Source organism: Sprattus sprattus, assembly GCF_963457725.1.
Source record: "Sprattus sprattus genome assembly, chromosome: 15".
Lineage (NCBI taxonomy): Eukaryota > Metazoa > Chordata > Actinopteri > Clupeiformes > Clupeidae > Sprattus > Sprattus sprattus.
In genome coordinates this window covers 21,359,298-21,374,635 of record NC_137913.1, presented here as the reverse complement: position 1 = coordinate 21,374,635, position 15,338 = coordinate 21,359,298, and the positions used below count along the sequence as shown (strand labels likewise).

The 15,338-nt window shown below is 42.5% G+C and overlaps 1 protein-coding gene across 1 annotated transcript in view; it reads right to left on the bottom strand.

The window, feature by feature from the left end:
- The window catches only part of grid2 (glutamate receptor, ionotropic, delta 2), a gene marked incomplete at both ends in the record, with an annotated part of 276,437 nt that extends 263,108 nt beyond the window's left edge, over positions 1-13,329 (bottom strand). The window contains one exon of the mRNA XM_080852173.1: positions 13,242-13,329. Coding sequence (XP_080708299.1) covers positions 13,242-13,329 — 88 coding nt within the window. The remainder of the gene's footprint in view (positions 1-13,241) is intronic.
- Positions 13,330-15,338: the final 2,009 nt, after the last annotated feature.

The window sequence follows — 15,338 nt, the reverse complement described above, 5'->3', positions numbered from 1 at the left end:
ATTGTTAGATCCGTTCTACGTATTATGCAATTTTTGCACTTCTTACCACACTTCCATCCTCTGTGTTCTGGATTAGTCCACGGGCGGATTAGGGCCGACAATTCCGTGTGATCAACGTAACCTTCTGTGAAGCACCGTGCCAAGTCATGCAGGGGAGACGCAAGAAGGAAATTCTCGCAACACCCACAGTAGAGCGCACAGTAGGCTTGTGTCTAAGCATCTGTGGCACATGAAAAAAGGCCAGTTTGTGAGCCTCAAATAATCTCTGAGGAGAGGAGGCTTCATATCTACCCAGTTATCCATAATATATTGTCATTTATCTGTCACACGGGCTGTTGTGCTTTTATTTTCTTCTGTTTTTCCCTCTATTTTCCATAAATGGGAGGTAAACAGTGCTATACAGTGATGAAAATGACAACAAACCTTCATTCCAACTGACAGCCAAGTGGCTGCGACTCACAAAGTCTAGTGGGAGAAAACACATCCTGGGCCTCTTTTAACAGCTCATAAAGTTATATATGTGCAATGGCTGACAGATAGCATCAGTAAAATGCAGCCTTGCCTGACTCGGAAAAAAGGATGCATATGTCCTTCAGACTGACTGTCAACTGTGAGCCATCATTAAATTTTGTTAACTTCACAGTGTGAGCTGCATGCAATGAAACACACAAAACAACAAGACAAAGTGAGGACACATTCATGCCAACACTGGTATAACCACAATCATCCATTTGCAGGGAACCCGTGGGGTCGTTTCAAAAAGCCAACCTGCCAATAACGGCTTTCTAAGCACGTTTCCCAAACAACCATGAATTGAAATGAAGCATTTTTATCTAAAGGCCAGCCGAGAGTTTTAACAGGAAACCCTCTTTGCGTGGTAATTTCAAGAGATAAAAATCCCCATATCAAAATAATTACCATCAGTTGCCGGAGGGTGACTTGGAATGCATGGACCAATACTGTTTTACCTCCGAGTTGGATAGTTTGGTTAGGCTGTGTAATGTATGTGACTGCAATGTAGTTTATCTTAAATTTTCTAATGCTAGCAAACTAGATGAGGCATCAAAATTCATATTTGCTAGGGCAACGAACACCCTGGCAGAAATAGCAATATAGTAATGGGTGAATCTCTGCAACTGACACCAGACAGCAATGTGTGGCAGCTGTCATTGCAGCAGTTTTCACATGTCCATCAACTGATAGCATAGCATCCCATCACCGGCGCACATATTGGAAAGCACAGATCGCCCATCTTTGGAGTAATGTGGCTGTGTGAGCACCACCAGGGGCGATGTGATAATTAAATCAGTCTGTTTGTTTTCTCTCTTGTTTTCGCGTGTGGAAATACAGCACTTTTTGGTGTTGCTATAAAACACACATCAGAGGAAAGCCAGGCAATACTAGCCTTGTGACATTTCTGAAATTGATTTCGGCTGAAAACAAATGGCTCAACTTGTGTTTACATTAGGCCCCCTTCCATTTATCAAACCCGGCATTGTGTGTGACTGACTGATTACCCTTATTCTTTGACAGAGGGTATGCATTCACCAAGGACGGTTCTTGTTAGCACAAATCAACAGAATATGTTCTACTATGTCCCCATGATGTCATGCGAAATCCCTAAGAAAGAATGCGACAATTAAGAGACGTTGTAGTTATACATCATTTACTCTTCTGAAATAAAACCTGGAGGACATCAGTTTTATAGCAAATGTGTTTTGGACTCTTCATATGTCAAGACAGGGGGTTATTTTTAATTTTTTTTCCTTGCAAGGGAAAATAACATCGTCATGGCAATAAATCAACAGGCGGAGCTTAAGAGCACCACCTAATGTCGAGTGGCAGCTCTTCGGCGCTTCCGCAAGCCGGTGTATCTCTTTAGGTAATTATGGTTTTTGACGCAGCACGGGCCAACCAGCAGGCAGTGATCCTAATTACGCTCCGTGTTTACACGGGCTTCTCCGCACGCCACACCGTTCTACAGTATAGGGGCAGATGGAGGGGCGTGGGGGCTGGGACCGTATGAGGGCACTCAAGGCGGGCCACTTGGCAGACTTAATTAAACAAGACTTTGAAGTGCAGCAGCAGACACCTTTGGTGTGAGATGAGGCTTGGATGGGTGACGTGCAGCTCCCCATCAGTGGTCCAACAAGGAAGCATCAGAGACACAGCAAAGCATTAGAGACACTCCCCTGGGAGGTGGTCTCTGCATTGAACACGGAGCTGTCTGAAGACCCATCCATAACAGAAGAAAATATAAAAACACTTAACACTATTGGAAGAATATAATAAGATTCTTTGTCACCCCCAAACTAAGGAGCAAATTTGTATGAGTATGACAACCATGTTGGAGAAAATGTGGTGCGGTAAATGTAGATTATGCTCATGTCTTCTGGCTCTGCCCAGACATTGTTCAGTTTTGGGAAGATGTGCACTTGATTTTGGCCAACATCCTGGGTTACGAAGTATTTCAGGTACAGTACTGTATTTTGGTAATATTGTGGCAAGATCAGACAGATACTTGTTTAAAATCTTAAAAGCAGCCTGTAAAAAAGCCATTACAAAAAGATGGTATAAACCAGGCCCCCTAACTGAAAATTGTGAGTGAGATGTACGTGATGGAACAGCTAACACATAGATTAAGAGTACAGGCAGAACAATGTGAAGAGAAATGGGTGAAATGACAGGTCGATGTTTGAAAAATGTATATGTCTCAGGATCACTCTGTGGAATCAATGCTATCCAGCATGTTAAAGGCTGTGAAGATTTTAGTTTTTGTATTTTTTTTGTCAATCTGTGTGTACTTTTCTGTTCCTCTGTATCTGTGATAAAACTGTCCAAAAAAAGTGGTCTCCTTATTATTTAGTTATCTTATTGTATTAGTTTTCTTAGCTAGAGGTTAAATGTGAGATTTACGCTTACATCTCTTACTCCTCCAAATTAATCATATGGTGTTAAAAGAGAGAGGTAGAGACCTCAACAGGGTCACAAATCATGTTTTTAGTTTTTACAAAATGTTTAGACATCTTAATATTACTTTCTTTGTCAAGATAACCTTGGTGTTTAGAGATGAGGTCACGTGCAGTACATTAAACTAACTTATGACAAGAAAACTGTTCAAAGTTGTTGTAATTTTTTATAATATATTGCATAATCTCATTTCTGTCTCAACATTTGTGATAAAACTGATGTAGATCACACGTTTCTATGGGCATGTAAATGGTGAAAACATGGCTGAAGCATGAAAAGCAGTCTACAGCTGGTGATTTGCACATATCTAGATGTGTTCGATGCTAGATGATTTGATTGCTGTGTGTAGTGTGTGTGTTGCCCTACCGAGCCGACTCCGAGGGACCCCTGGTGCTCACCCCTACCACACGCTGCAGCTCATCCAAATGCAAATACAGATCCACAAGGCTGCTTTTTAATCTCCTAACTACAGAGTGGAGTAGTATTAATTGGGCTCCCTGTGCAAACGTACATTATGTGAATGTGCTGTAAGACAGCAAATGGAGTATCCACACTAATTCATTTAAGGAGCGGCTTAAATGATTCCGAATCAGCTGAAGTAAACCAAGAGAGGAAACTACTGTTACAAACCGAAACGACCAGTCCAGTGAGAGCAAAAAAGATGATGCGAATTTCGCCTTTTTCACCTCTCTGGCATGCTTCATATTAGAGACATTTTCAAGTATTAATATTTAATCACTTCACAGGGCGTATCAATGCAATATTAAAGAGAGCGGGGCTCCCATGGCTGCATGTAGAAACCTGTGTATGGCAGGATCTCACTGGAATCCTTACAGGGGTCCAATTATCAAAGGCAAGGCGAGAGCGTGAGCACGGCCATTGGAGAAATAGGTAAGGGAAAAAAAAAAAAGGTCTGATGATATTTCAGGCAAAAATAATCCAGCGCCACACATGTGTAGCAGATGCAGCAAACATCTAGCCGGTCCGACGAGAATCATTCATTAATGACGAGGAAGGTAAGTCCTGACATGTCCTGTCAAATCCTGCAGAGGAAGCTCCAATGTAAAATACTGTAGGCCGGATACAAGGGTGGAGAGATAGGCTCTCTTTGCCACTAAGGCCTGTGATCAAAATCCTTCCCCAACAGGACAGATACACTGAAGCCCCACCACTTCAACTGACCATAGAGTAAAAGGGAAGTGACCATTTAAATGCCACAGATTTGCAAAAGGGCAACAACAGCCTACAGCGACACAAACCAATCTACTGGTTGTTTTTCTTTTCCTCTTTCTTTTTTTCCCCACACGCTAATTCATTTAGAAAAACAAAACCCATGCCATCCCTTGAGGATTCTGTGACAGTGTGTCCACTTTTATAAACACACATTTCCACAGGTTGTTTTTTCTGCAAGTGCTCTGTCACAGGCAGCTGCAAGAGAACATTGCACATATTGCCATTTCTGTGCCTTCACTGAGAGTCTGCCTTTGCATCATGGGAATGTCCTACAGACAGCCCTCTGAGCCCAACCTCACGTTCTCTCCATCATTCTCAGCAGACCTGAACCATTTACACAAATGAAACTGGCACTCTATGTTTGCCTGCGGCCATTCCAATGTTAACAAACAGGTCTAACAAATCCTCTATGCCAGTTATGCTAAACATATTGGAGTGACATGAAAGACCCTTTTAAAATGTAAGCTGCGCCCATACACCTGCTATGTGTGCAGAGGCAACATCCAATAACAAGAAAGGTAATTTCCCCTTCAGATGACATAAACATTTGTGCACGAGTGCGGCAAAATGGGCAAAACAGGGCAAAAAAACGCAATGTTCTCCCTCTGCCCGGACGTCAGCGGAGGTGGTGAAAATTCAAAGGGGGATGGGCCATGTGACAAACCGGACAAGCACACACCCAAACACTCAACACAAAAAAACTCAGCTAATGACAGAGAAGGGAGCTGATGCCTTCCCCCTCTCCTCAAATATCTCCGCTCCAACTCACCCCCTCCCTTCACGATAGCTCTCTCTCTCTCTCTCTCTTTCTCTCTACCCCTTTTACCCACCCACCCACTCACTCGCTCACTCACTCCCTCGCACTCTTCACACCAACTTCACACAAACACTATATTCCCTGTTCCTGAAGAGCTGTCTTCTACACGGTGACAGAAAGCTTTTAAAAGACTGTTAAGCACTGATTTTTGTGCTCTGCTGCTCCTCCATATTGACTGCCTGGTGTTCTGCGGAAGAAGCTGAACACTGATCAGCTGAATCCTAGGACAGCAGGGAACACACTGACATAAATGCAGATACTTTAGACTGTGCTTAGAAGCAGGTGCAAGTGCCAAGAAACATCACCATGCCACTTTCAAAGAGTGCTTCATACATTTCAGCAGATCTGCACTTTATCTGATTCAAAATCATGGCCTTGCTTGAAAGTTAGTGATGGTAAATATTTAGTCCTCAGCTGAGCGACTATTATGGGCTTTTAATCCTCTCGATAAATATTACAATTGCATACTCATCACCCTCTGATGAAGACACTGATTACAATGAGCTGATCTAAAGTTGCAGAAACGCTGAATATATGCATATCAAAGCGCCATCCAGCAACACGCTATAAATAGTCCATGAACAAGTGTTTTCTTCAACACAACAAGGAATAAATAAACAGAAAATATTTATTAATTAATCAAAAAACGCAAATAGATAAATAAATGTCATACACAGGAAGAAATTAAGATATGTAGGCCTTCTACAGGCTATATCATTCCTCTATGTTACGATTCAATTTAGTGTGTGTGTGTGTTTCCTCTGGCCAGGAGTGACGTGGCAGGCCAGCTTGTGCTTCAAGATTTATGAAGATGAGGCGGTGACAGATGATGACGCACACCCCCTGACAGCAGGGAGGGCGGGGGGTGGGGGGTTAGTAAAGAGCGGGTCATCATCAGAGGATAGGCAGCGTATGCCCTCTTCGCCTTGCTTGTGTGGTCATGCTGCATTAAGCTGTGTAAATGAGAGCGACTGTCAGGGCCTTACAGGCGATGAGACAGGGATGATAGGGGTCGGGGCGAGGGGTGATGTTTGCGGCCATGAATCTTGACCAACATCAGCGGGTCTCAGTGGAACACTGCGAGGAGGTTGAGTTCAAGGGTGTAGACGACAGGTAATGAAAGGCTGGATGACAGCCATGAAAACAGAGAGAACAGCAGCTATGCTGGCTACCCTGCAACATTTCTGCTATGATCTCATTCCAAGTTAGACAACCTGGAAGGGGAGGAATCCCAGATTGTATCAGATTTACAAAGCACTGGTCAGGTCACCATTGGCATGCTTACAGACAAGCAGGTGATTGATTAGTCATGTCTTCAGGGTTTTGGACCATTTAATTCTCCTCACATTCTCCTCATGTAGCCTACATCATTCAAATAGGTGTTTAAAGGAAGAAATGGACCTGGACTGAACTTCAGTGAGCAGTCCATTTTCCTTTGGTAATCCATTCATCATTACTCTTGTGAATCAGCAATGCATTTTATTATAGTCTGTGTCATTGACCTTGATGCATGAGCCGGGCAAAGCCCTTAGTTTGGGTTTAATATGTGGCTTCCCCATCAGCTGTGCAGTTGTCAACACTCTTAGACCCCTACAAGCGTCTCCAATACTGAGCCACCAGCACAACTTCTCAACCCCAAGGATCCACATCCCACTACACACACACACACACACACACACACACACACACACACACACAAACACACACACACACACACACACACACACACACACACACACACACACACAGACAAACACACACACACACACACCCCTGTCATGGCAATCAACCAACCAACCAACTGATTCCCCATTCCCCATTGCTATAACCTCTGACTCCTACTCCTTTTCAACCATGACACGAGCTACAAAGAGCTGTGTGAAGAGCCCTTTGCCTGTAACTCTATAAGCTGAACTAATGCCTCCTGGTGTGAGTGCAGACTCCTCCCTGGGACGCCTCTGGCGTTTAAGAGTAATTATGAGGTGTGCCATCTATTGTACGGTGACATAGATCAGCGGTCGACCTTTGCCGGGAGCAGTGCGGAAATCAGGGTCAGGGAAAATCGAAAGAATTAGTGAGGCAAAAACAACAATATCCACACGATTAGAGCAGGCTTCTTTTATAGAGGATTTAAAGCTTAACTTTTTAAGATTTACAAGACTTATGCTCAGGACATACAGTAATTGAATAAGGCATTTGCATAAGGATTATCGTGCAAGTTATAATTCATTTTATGTAATATGTCAGAAAGATATTTACTTTAATGTATACAAGGCAAATATAACAGATGAGCATGAAGATGATGTGTGAATTATCAAGCTAAGAAATTAGAAATAAGATGGATTACACAAAGACAAGCTATGCTTGCCACACACTCAACACAAACAAGGGTCACTCGTGATATGACTAGAGAAAGGATTGTATTAAGGAAACTCTGATATAACTGCATGTTATATCTTCTACAGTAGTTTCTGTCTGTTTCCAATGATAATGAATCTGTATGAAAGGCCATATCAAAGTACATTGTACATCATTAAAAATACAGGAGTGATAATTGTGTGGGGGCAGATCCAAGAAAGATCTCTACTTTGTCCACATTTTCATTTTTATTGATAACTCAATTGAAGAGACTGAAGATGTCTTGAAAGCAAATGCAGTGTGAAGGCTGCACATTTCGGCGAGAGCTAAACAGACAGCAGACTAAAGAGGCCCCTCAGTGGAGCGTTTCACTGCAGCAGACATACAAAAATAAAATAAAGCAAATCAATTATGTAAACTATTCCCTGAATGAAAAACAATACTTTGAAGCTGGGTGTGTGTCCATAACTTTATATCTAGTTTAATAGAAGAAAAAAAAACGCTCCGGAGAAAATTTGAGGAACCCAAAAAAAGCAAGGCAGTAAGCCATGTCCACATATTGTAGTACCACACTAGGACAACAGGTCATAGGGCAATGACAAGGTATGTGTCTAAGAGCGCAGCTCTGAAATGAAATCCTATTGTTATAACTGGTTGTTCTTTCGGCTACTGGCCAAATATTTTCCAATTGCTAACAGCCTCCTGAGTCCTGGCATAGCTGTTTTATTGTGCTCATAAACCTATTAAGGTTAAAAGATAAATGTGACAATGACAGCCTAAAGCTACTGTCTTGTTTTTCAGATCACTGATTGAGGGGCGCCAGTGTCATCCAACCAGTCCTGCTCACAATGGAACTATAAAAGCATATAATAGGAATATGGACTGTAAACCTACAATGAACGGTATAGTAGGTGATGTACTCTCTCTCTCTCTCTCTCTCTCTCTCTCTCTCTCTCTCTCTCTCTCTCTCTCTCTCTTTCTCTCTTTCTCTCTTTCTCTCACCCTGTCTTCTCAACTTTGAGTTATGTGAACACAGCAATGTAGAGTGCTAAATAATGCCTACAGCAAAGCGTGATTGACGCGTTCACAGTAGCGCTGTGCAGAAGTCCGCTGGGAGCTTGTTTACTAAACAAACAGGAAATTACTTGAGTTCTGACATCAGCAGTACAAAAAGACTGCTGTGATCCAGCTTTACAATATCACACAGAAATAAACAGCAGGAGCCTTGTCGTGTTCAAAATGCACAATATTGAGATTGAGATCCACTCCAGAAGATGTTTCTAGAATAAGAGAATAGTCTCAGAATGTGAGACATAAAGATGCACTTACAAGCCCTGACCCTCACACTAATAGTGCTGCAACACACACACTATTAGTACTCCACCATTTGGCCCAGGGTTTTCTTTTCCATGATCATTGTTTTTAGCCAGTGGATCTATTTCTGTTTTTCTCTTCTCTTAAGCAGCACACTGGGTTGGCAGTTGGGCTGACAGCCCAATGGAGACATTCTGAGCTTTTTTCCAGAGAGAGACCTAGGGCTCATGCAGTCTGAGGGGGCTGGCCAGTGGTCACTCTGATCTCCAACAGCCCACGTCAACATCCGCTCACACTGACGAAGCAGAGAGTGGTGCTGTGGCAAAGTTTGCTGAAAAAATATTGACAATAAAAAAAACAACAACACCAGACAGCCACTGTATTTCCACATGAACGGTGTATAAAAGACTTATTCGTGCAGCTGCCTGCATGAAATATTAGAGGAAAATAACGATTTGAAGCCATGGCTTTCAAACATAAATCTTTCAAAACACAATATAAACATCAAAACAGACATGCTGCTGTAAGCTCGCGTGGAGCAGTTGTGACCCAGTCACCAGGGGCCCTTATCTACGTACATAAAAGCAAGAAATTGCAATGGAGTGCAAAGCTAAATATAGCTATTTTAGGTTCAGCTGTTGACCAGCCTCCAGTTTAAAAAACACCCTCTCTCTCTTCGACAACAGACTTCTTTTCAAGTCATGGAAAGTACATCGACATACACACAACCAAAAGCATTTCCCATGTGAGAGGTGTGAAAGATAGGACACAACTGACTAAATTCTAAAAGAAGAAGATGAAGATGGACTATTTGGGATGTCATGCAGCATTGACCAGCACTTCACATCATTATTTTCTTGTTACAAAGACCCAGGGAGTTTTCTTCTAAAAATAGAAAACTGACATGGCCCTGTCCATCTGGCCCACCTGCAAAGCTTTTGTGAGGATTATCACTGAAAATTTCGTGCCACTAAAAACTAATATGGAGACAAAATGGGAAAGAGGACACAAAGATGTATTCTGTTCCATGCTTAAAGCAACAGCATGCAAGTATATTCTTTTTTGTCTGAAATGTATTAAAATGCATATCTCATTGTGTTCAAATGCAAATCGTAATATAGACCAAAACAACCGTCTAAGGCTTCTGTGCATCAAGAGAGACTAAGACTTTTCCTTTCAAGAGAGACTAAGAGAGACTAAGACTTTTCTCGGCAAGCCAGTGACTTTAACCAATCAGAATGTTAGATTGTCACAAAATCAGGAATTTAACCGCCAGAATGTGAGTTAAGCAGGAGAATATAGGTGAGAGGGTCCATGAGAACAGGGAAACTAACAGGAGAGACGAGTGGGGAGATTGTCTTTCAAACCTTAGCCTAATGTTAGTTTGATTGAATAGAAGGTCTTGAATGTTGCCTTATTGGTAACTACTGGCTGCACAATCTAATGGCCTCTATACCTCTTAAAATCACTGGATACAGGTGTGAGAGTTTGAAATAAAATGGCTACGCTGTTCTATGCTCTCTTTGTGTTATCTCCTAAGAAGGAATGAGGCCAATCCTGACTCTCTCTCTCTCTCCCTCTCTCTCTCTCTTACTCTCTCTCTTTCATATACCCACACACTCGCCCACCAGCAGACACACCCATATTCACTCGAGTGCATTTCTGTTCGTGTTGTTCTGCCTTTTGATCTTTGGACTGATAACAGGCATCGTGCTGACGGTTGAGGAGTGTCTGAAGTTCACTCTTTCCTTTTAGCTGGGGACTTGCACATCATGAAACCCAAATGCGGTGTCCTATCCTGACAGTTCAAGGACTACAGCTTTATAACACAACACACCGTAATGTCCGCTAAGGTGCAGTAAAGTGCCTTGGTGCGAACACTGTGTGCCGGATAAACATGAATGACACCCACAAAACACATACCTGTTTTTTTACAGGGACAAACAAATCACCCTGGGCTATTGCAACTTGTTCTACTTTTGACAAGGACAAGAAGCAAGAAAGGCAAGAGCTTTCAAACCTTGAAGTGTATCACATGAACACTGGACTGGAATACACACATCTGGAAATATAATCAACAGACAAGCCTGTCGCAATTAATATATCACAGCTGACTTTGTATTGACAAAGTCTTCTGCACTTGCTCCAATTTTTACAATTCCTGTCACTGCGATATATGAACTGCACAGCCGAACCAGCGGAAGACAGGCCTAACACATATAAATAGCACAAAGAAACCCATATATGTGCACTCTAACTTAAAAAAAAAATGTTTTACTCTGGAAACTAGAACTGAATCAAATCTGTTTTTGGCAGTCACTGTCAAAACGTGGTTGCTGGTGATGACAATTATTGCAGATGATGCCTGCTGCTTGGGGAACACTCATCGGCCACTAGGGGGAGAATCATCTGTGAACTCTATTGCAATGCACATGCAGAATTCGGCCAACAAAACCTATGTAATGACAAACAGGTTTTGATTAAACTCCACCAATCAACAACGCGTTATCTGTGATCAGCTGGTAATAAATCTAGTCTTACAAGAGGACTGAGATACTTTTGGAGTGTGGCAGGCGTAAAATGGTATAAGGGCATATATTTGTCTATTTAACCCACGGGAACAGGGTGGATATGAAACACTATCAGGGTGCCAGGCAGCTCGGCATAATACCACTGATTTTGGGTCTTTCCAGCGACATAAATCACAGTGACTTTGTGAATAGCCTCATAAAGCGGCGCGCCATTGCCATTCAGTGCACGGCGCCCTCGTGTTTCATCCAGCATGCAGATCATTAAGGAGGCTCCTCGGCAATCAAGTAATGCCCGCGTGATGAAATGCCTTGATCCGGCGAAATAAAGACTGCAATGTTCTGCTTTACTTTTTGTCATTCTTCTGTCCCGCCTTTCCCCCACCACATCAGAAGAAAAGATTAGAGGCGGATTACTTATGACAATGTCAAAACTTAGTAGATCTGTGTCATGGGTCTGGCGTTATCTTTTGAACAGTGCACGGTGGGTGTCATGAGCATGAAAGAAGCAGAGCATGAAAGAAGTCACGCATTAGTTGTCTTGTCACTTGTAAAGATAGTTCTTGTCAACTGCGATATGCATATTATTGGTTGCGTTCACGTTATTTCTACGTGTGATGGCTTGGTGTGCTCTATATAGTCCCACTTGTATGACCAATGAAACATGAACAATGACGAAAGGATAACTTTATTTTTGGAATTGGGTACCGTCGTCCTTTTTGAGTTACTGGTGATAAGTCAAAATGGCAGCCGAGGAAAATGAGCTATTGATGAATACCGGACACAGCAAGAGTGTCTGGAGGGACGGGATTATTCACTGGAAAAAAATGGCAGGTGGTTGGATGTCAAGATTGTTTAGCGTACTTAATCAACCTGGTCTTGACTGTACAAAAAATTATCGTCACTATAGCAACATTAAAGTGTTTTGGTAATAACTATCTGCTAATTTTTTTTTTGGGGGGGGGGGGAATACTCACGCCCCTTCTAGACAGAGGCAATTTAAACATGATACATTTTCCATAATTTTTGTCATGATCCCATATTGAAATTCATATTTAGCTCAAAATCCGTGGGCTAACATGCCGACTTCACTTTTACCGAAGACACATTAATTCCTTCATTTAACTCTCTCTCTCCCTATCTCACTCTCCCTCTCCCTCTCCCTCTCTCTCTTTCTCTGTGCTGGTGTGGTGAACATTTGGCCATTTGGAAGTCGAACCACTCATACAGCGCGACTGACCGAGGACCACTAAGTCAACCCTGCCTAATGATTCTTGTGCTTGTCCCTGTAACCATACAACCATTACGAAATACGTGCGTTCCCTCTCTCTCTCTCTCTCTCTCTCTCTCTCTCTCTCTCTCTCTCTCTCTCTCTCTCTCTCACCATCACTCGCTCTCTCCATCACTCTCTTTCTCTCTCTTATCCCACGCATCCACACACATCAGGAATGCAATTTTCTACTCTATTCACGAGCTTTCCCTGCACGCACTGAATACAATTAAATAGACCAACAGAAATGTTCTGCCTTAATAACAGTTATTTGGAGGTAAGAGTGGATATTTCATAAACCACCTGTTCTCAGCCTATAACATCCCTATTATGCCCACAGCAATACACAGTAATCCACCAACATCAAATATTTGGTCAACTGAAATGTGATATTACTTGAATTTATTTTGTTACGAGTGAATGTTTCCCCAGTTTTAGAATGCAGCGTAATTATTTGCCCAAACAGCTAAAATGTACTATCTGGACAAATCTATGGCCATTTAGCCACTAAAAGGAACAGTGCATGCTACTGGCAAGCAGTTGTTCATCTGGAGGGTGACATCGACAAGGGATGGCTTATAGGCTGCGCACTGGTCTTCAACAGTTTATTGTAAGAATAGAATAGGAAACCTCGTTTGACATAATTCGATAACATTCGGCATATAGGAATGGCTAACAACTTATAAAACGTTCGAAGTTTCAACTGATTTCCGGCCTGAGGGAAGGTGTCAGTGTTAAAGCTTTAACTTACCGATGTGTATGATTGAATCGGCAATCACAGGCTCCCACTCCTGACTCCAAATAGTGACCAATAAGACCACTGCCGGAAAAACTTTCATCTCTCCCGCTGTTAGAGGTTATTTTCCGTGATGCGAGCAGGCGATTTTAAATCCCGAGTGATTGAAGATTTAGTCCAGATAGATGATTTCCTCCTCCCGTGTCGTCCTCTCCCTGGGATTTTTGGAGGATTGAATGGGACTCTATTGAGCAGAGGCAAGCGATCTCCAGACGCTAACCCTTTCCTATAACATCCTCTTTCCGTCAAATCATCCTGAATGCGCAATATTTCTTCTCGTTCGAATCCAAAGCAAACTCATCCAAGAACAACATCAAAAACAGATTGCATTAAGCGTGTTGTCACGATGGTCTGTCTCTATAATGCGTTTCAGAAACGGACCTCCGACAAGATCAGAACGGACCGTGATCCATGCCTCAGACACGACGCATTCTTGTCAGCCTCACCGAACCAAACATTCAGAGAATAACTTCCTTTTTCTTGAAGACGCAGTAAAGCGGTCCTTGAATTCAGTCGACCGAAACGTTGAAATGGGAGGTTTAAGCTGTAAAGAAACAAAAACGGCGAACCCTTTTATTCCAGAGTACCGTGGAACAGTGAGGCGACACTTTTTCTGCGACAGAAAGAACTGTATTTCAGCACGGAGCGCGCAATGACGCTCCGCATGCGGATTCCCGTTAGCATTTGTCGGATAAACCGGGCTGAGTGGGAGGAGGAGGCGAGGAGAGGGATGCAACTAGACGCACCGCATCAGTTGCCGACCACGTTCGGTGTAGGACTAAATTACCTTAGAGGAAGATAGACGGAGAGAGAAAGGTGCAAAGAGGAGGGGGTGGTAACATAATCATGGAGAATGGTAATCTGTGAGGCTCTAGCTCCTCCCCAGTCCGGCAACTGCCACTCTTGCTCTATGCAACAAATGAAGAGATGATGCCTTAAATAACGTTTTCATTTTACTTGTTGAAAAGAGTTTTGAAGACACGGACTTGCTGTTTTTGAATGACTGCAGCGACTGTGTGTGACTGCGTTCATCTTAAAGCATACACAATGTAGGTTGTGCTTTGTAAACTATACGTAGGTCTACATATTTTATCATGAGGGTCGCTTGGTGCATATAAAAAGGGGTACACGTATGACACTTAAGTGGGCACTAAAAATAATATCACTTTTATCACGTATGCATATGCTCCTACTACGGTTCCATTTAATATGCACTGAAGTACTCCATCCTCCCGCCCAAGTAATGACAAATACAGATAGTAAACATCTGTGAAGACTTTGGAGTGAAAGCACATTTCCTCAACTTTATTGGTTCTACTGTAGTATTCAATATGTTGCCAAGTCAAGGAAATTATAGGTACATTAAATTGTATAAGGTATTGAACTCCATACTGTATTGCAAATATATTGTGCAGGGAGACCAGGCTGTTTATGAGTTGATTATACTTTATAGATAGGCAAGATGTTTTTACAGAGTGACCCAATGGAAGCAGAGACCTCCGGGGATGAGAGGGAACAGTTGCCACTGTCTGCCCATATTGAGAAAACTCCCGGCGAGCCAGTGATGCCCCATTAACTGCAATGATTGGATAAGGCATGTAAGAAAAAAGTGGATGTGCAGCATATTAATGCAGAACAGGATGAACTATGCAGAGGTCATCTCAGTTTCTCAGCATGCTCTCATAGACTTGTGGATGAGAGATGCCAGCCCCCCCTCCAAGCACATATATATACACACAAACACACACCATGCAGCCAATGTAAAATAGGTTGCTTTTTACTGTCACGTTCCGACACATATTATGGGTCATAATGGGAAGCGTGGTATCATTTTCAAACATGTTTACTTACTGCTGTCTGAAATATAATCTCACGAAAACGGATGTTGTTTGCTCTACCTAGGCAGTAGGGGCACTTTGTTGATCAGATTCGGGTCAAATTCTCGTGCTTGTGCTTGTGCTCAGAGCCCGGGAATGGCACAGGTTTTTTTTTTTTTTTTTTTTTTTTTTGATGTGCCGATGTGTAAATGTTTACAAGCAGTTTATGGAGGAG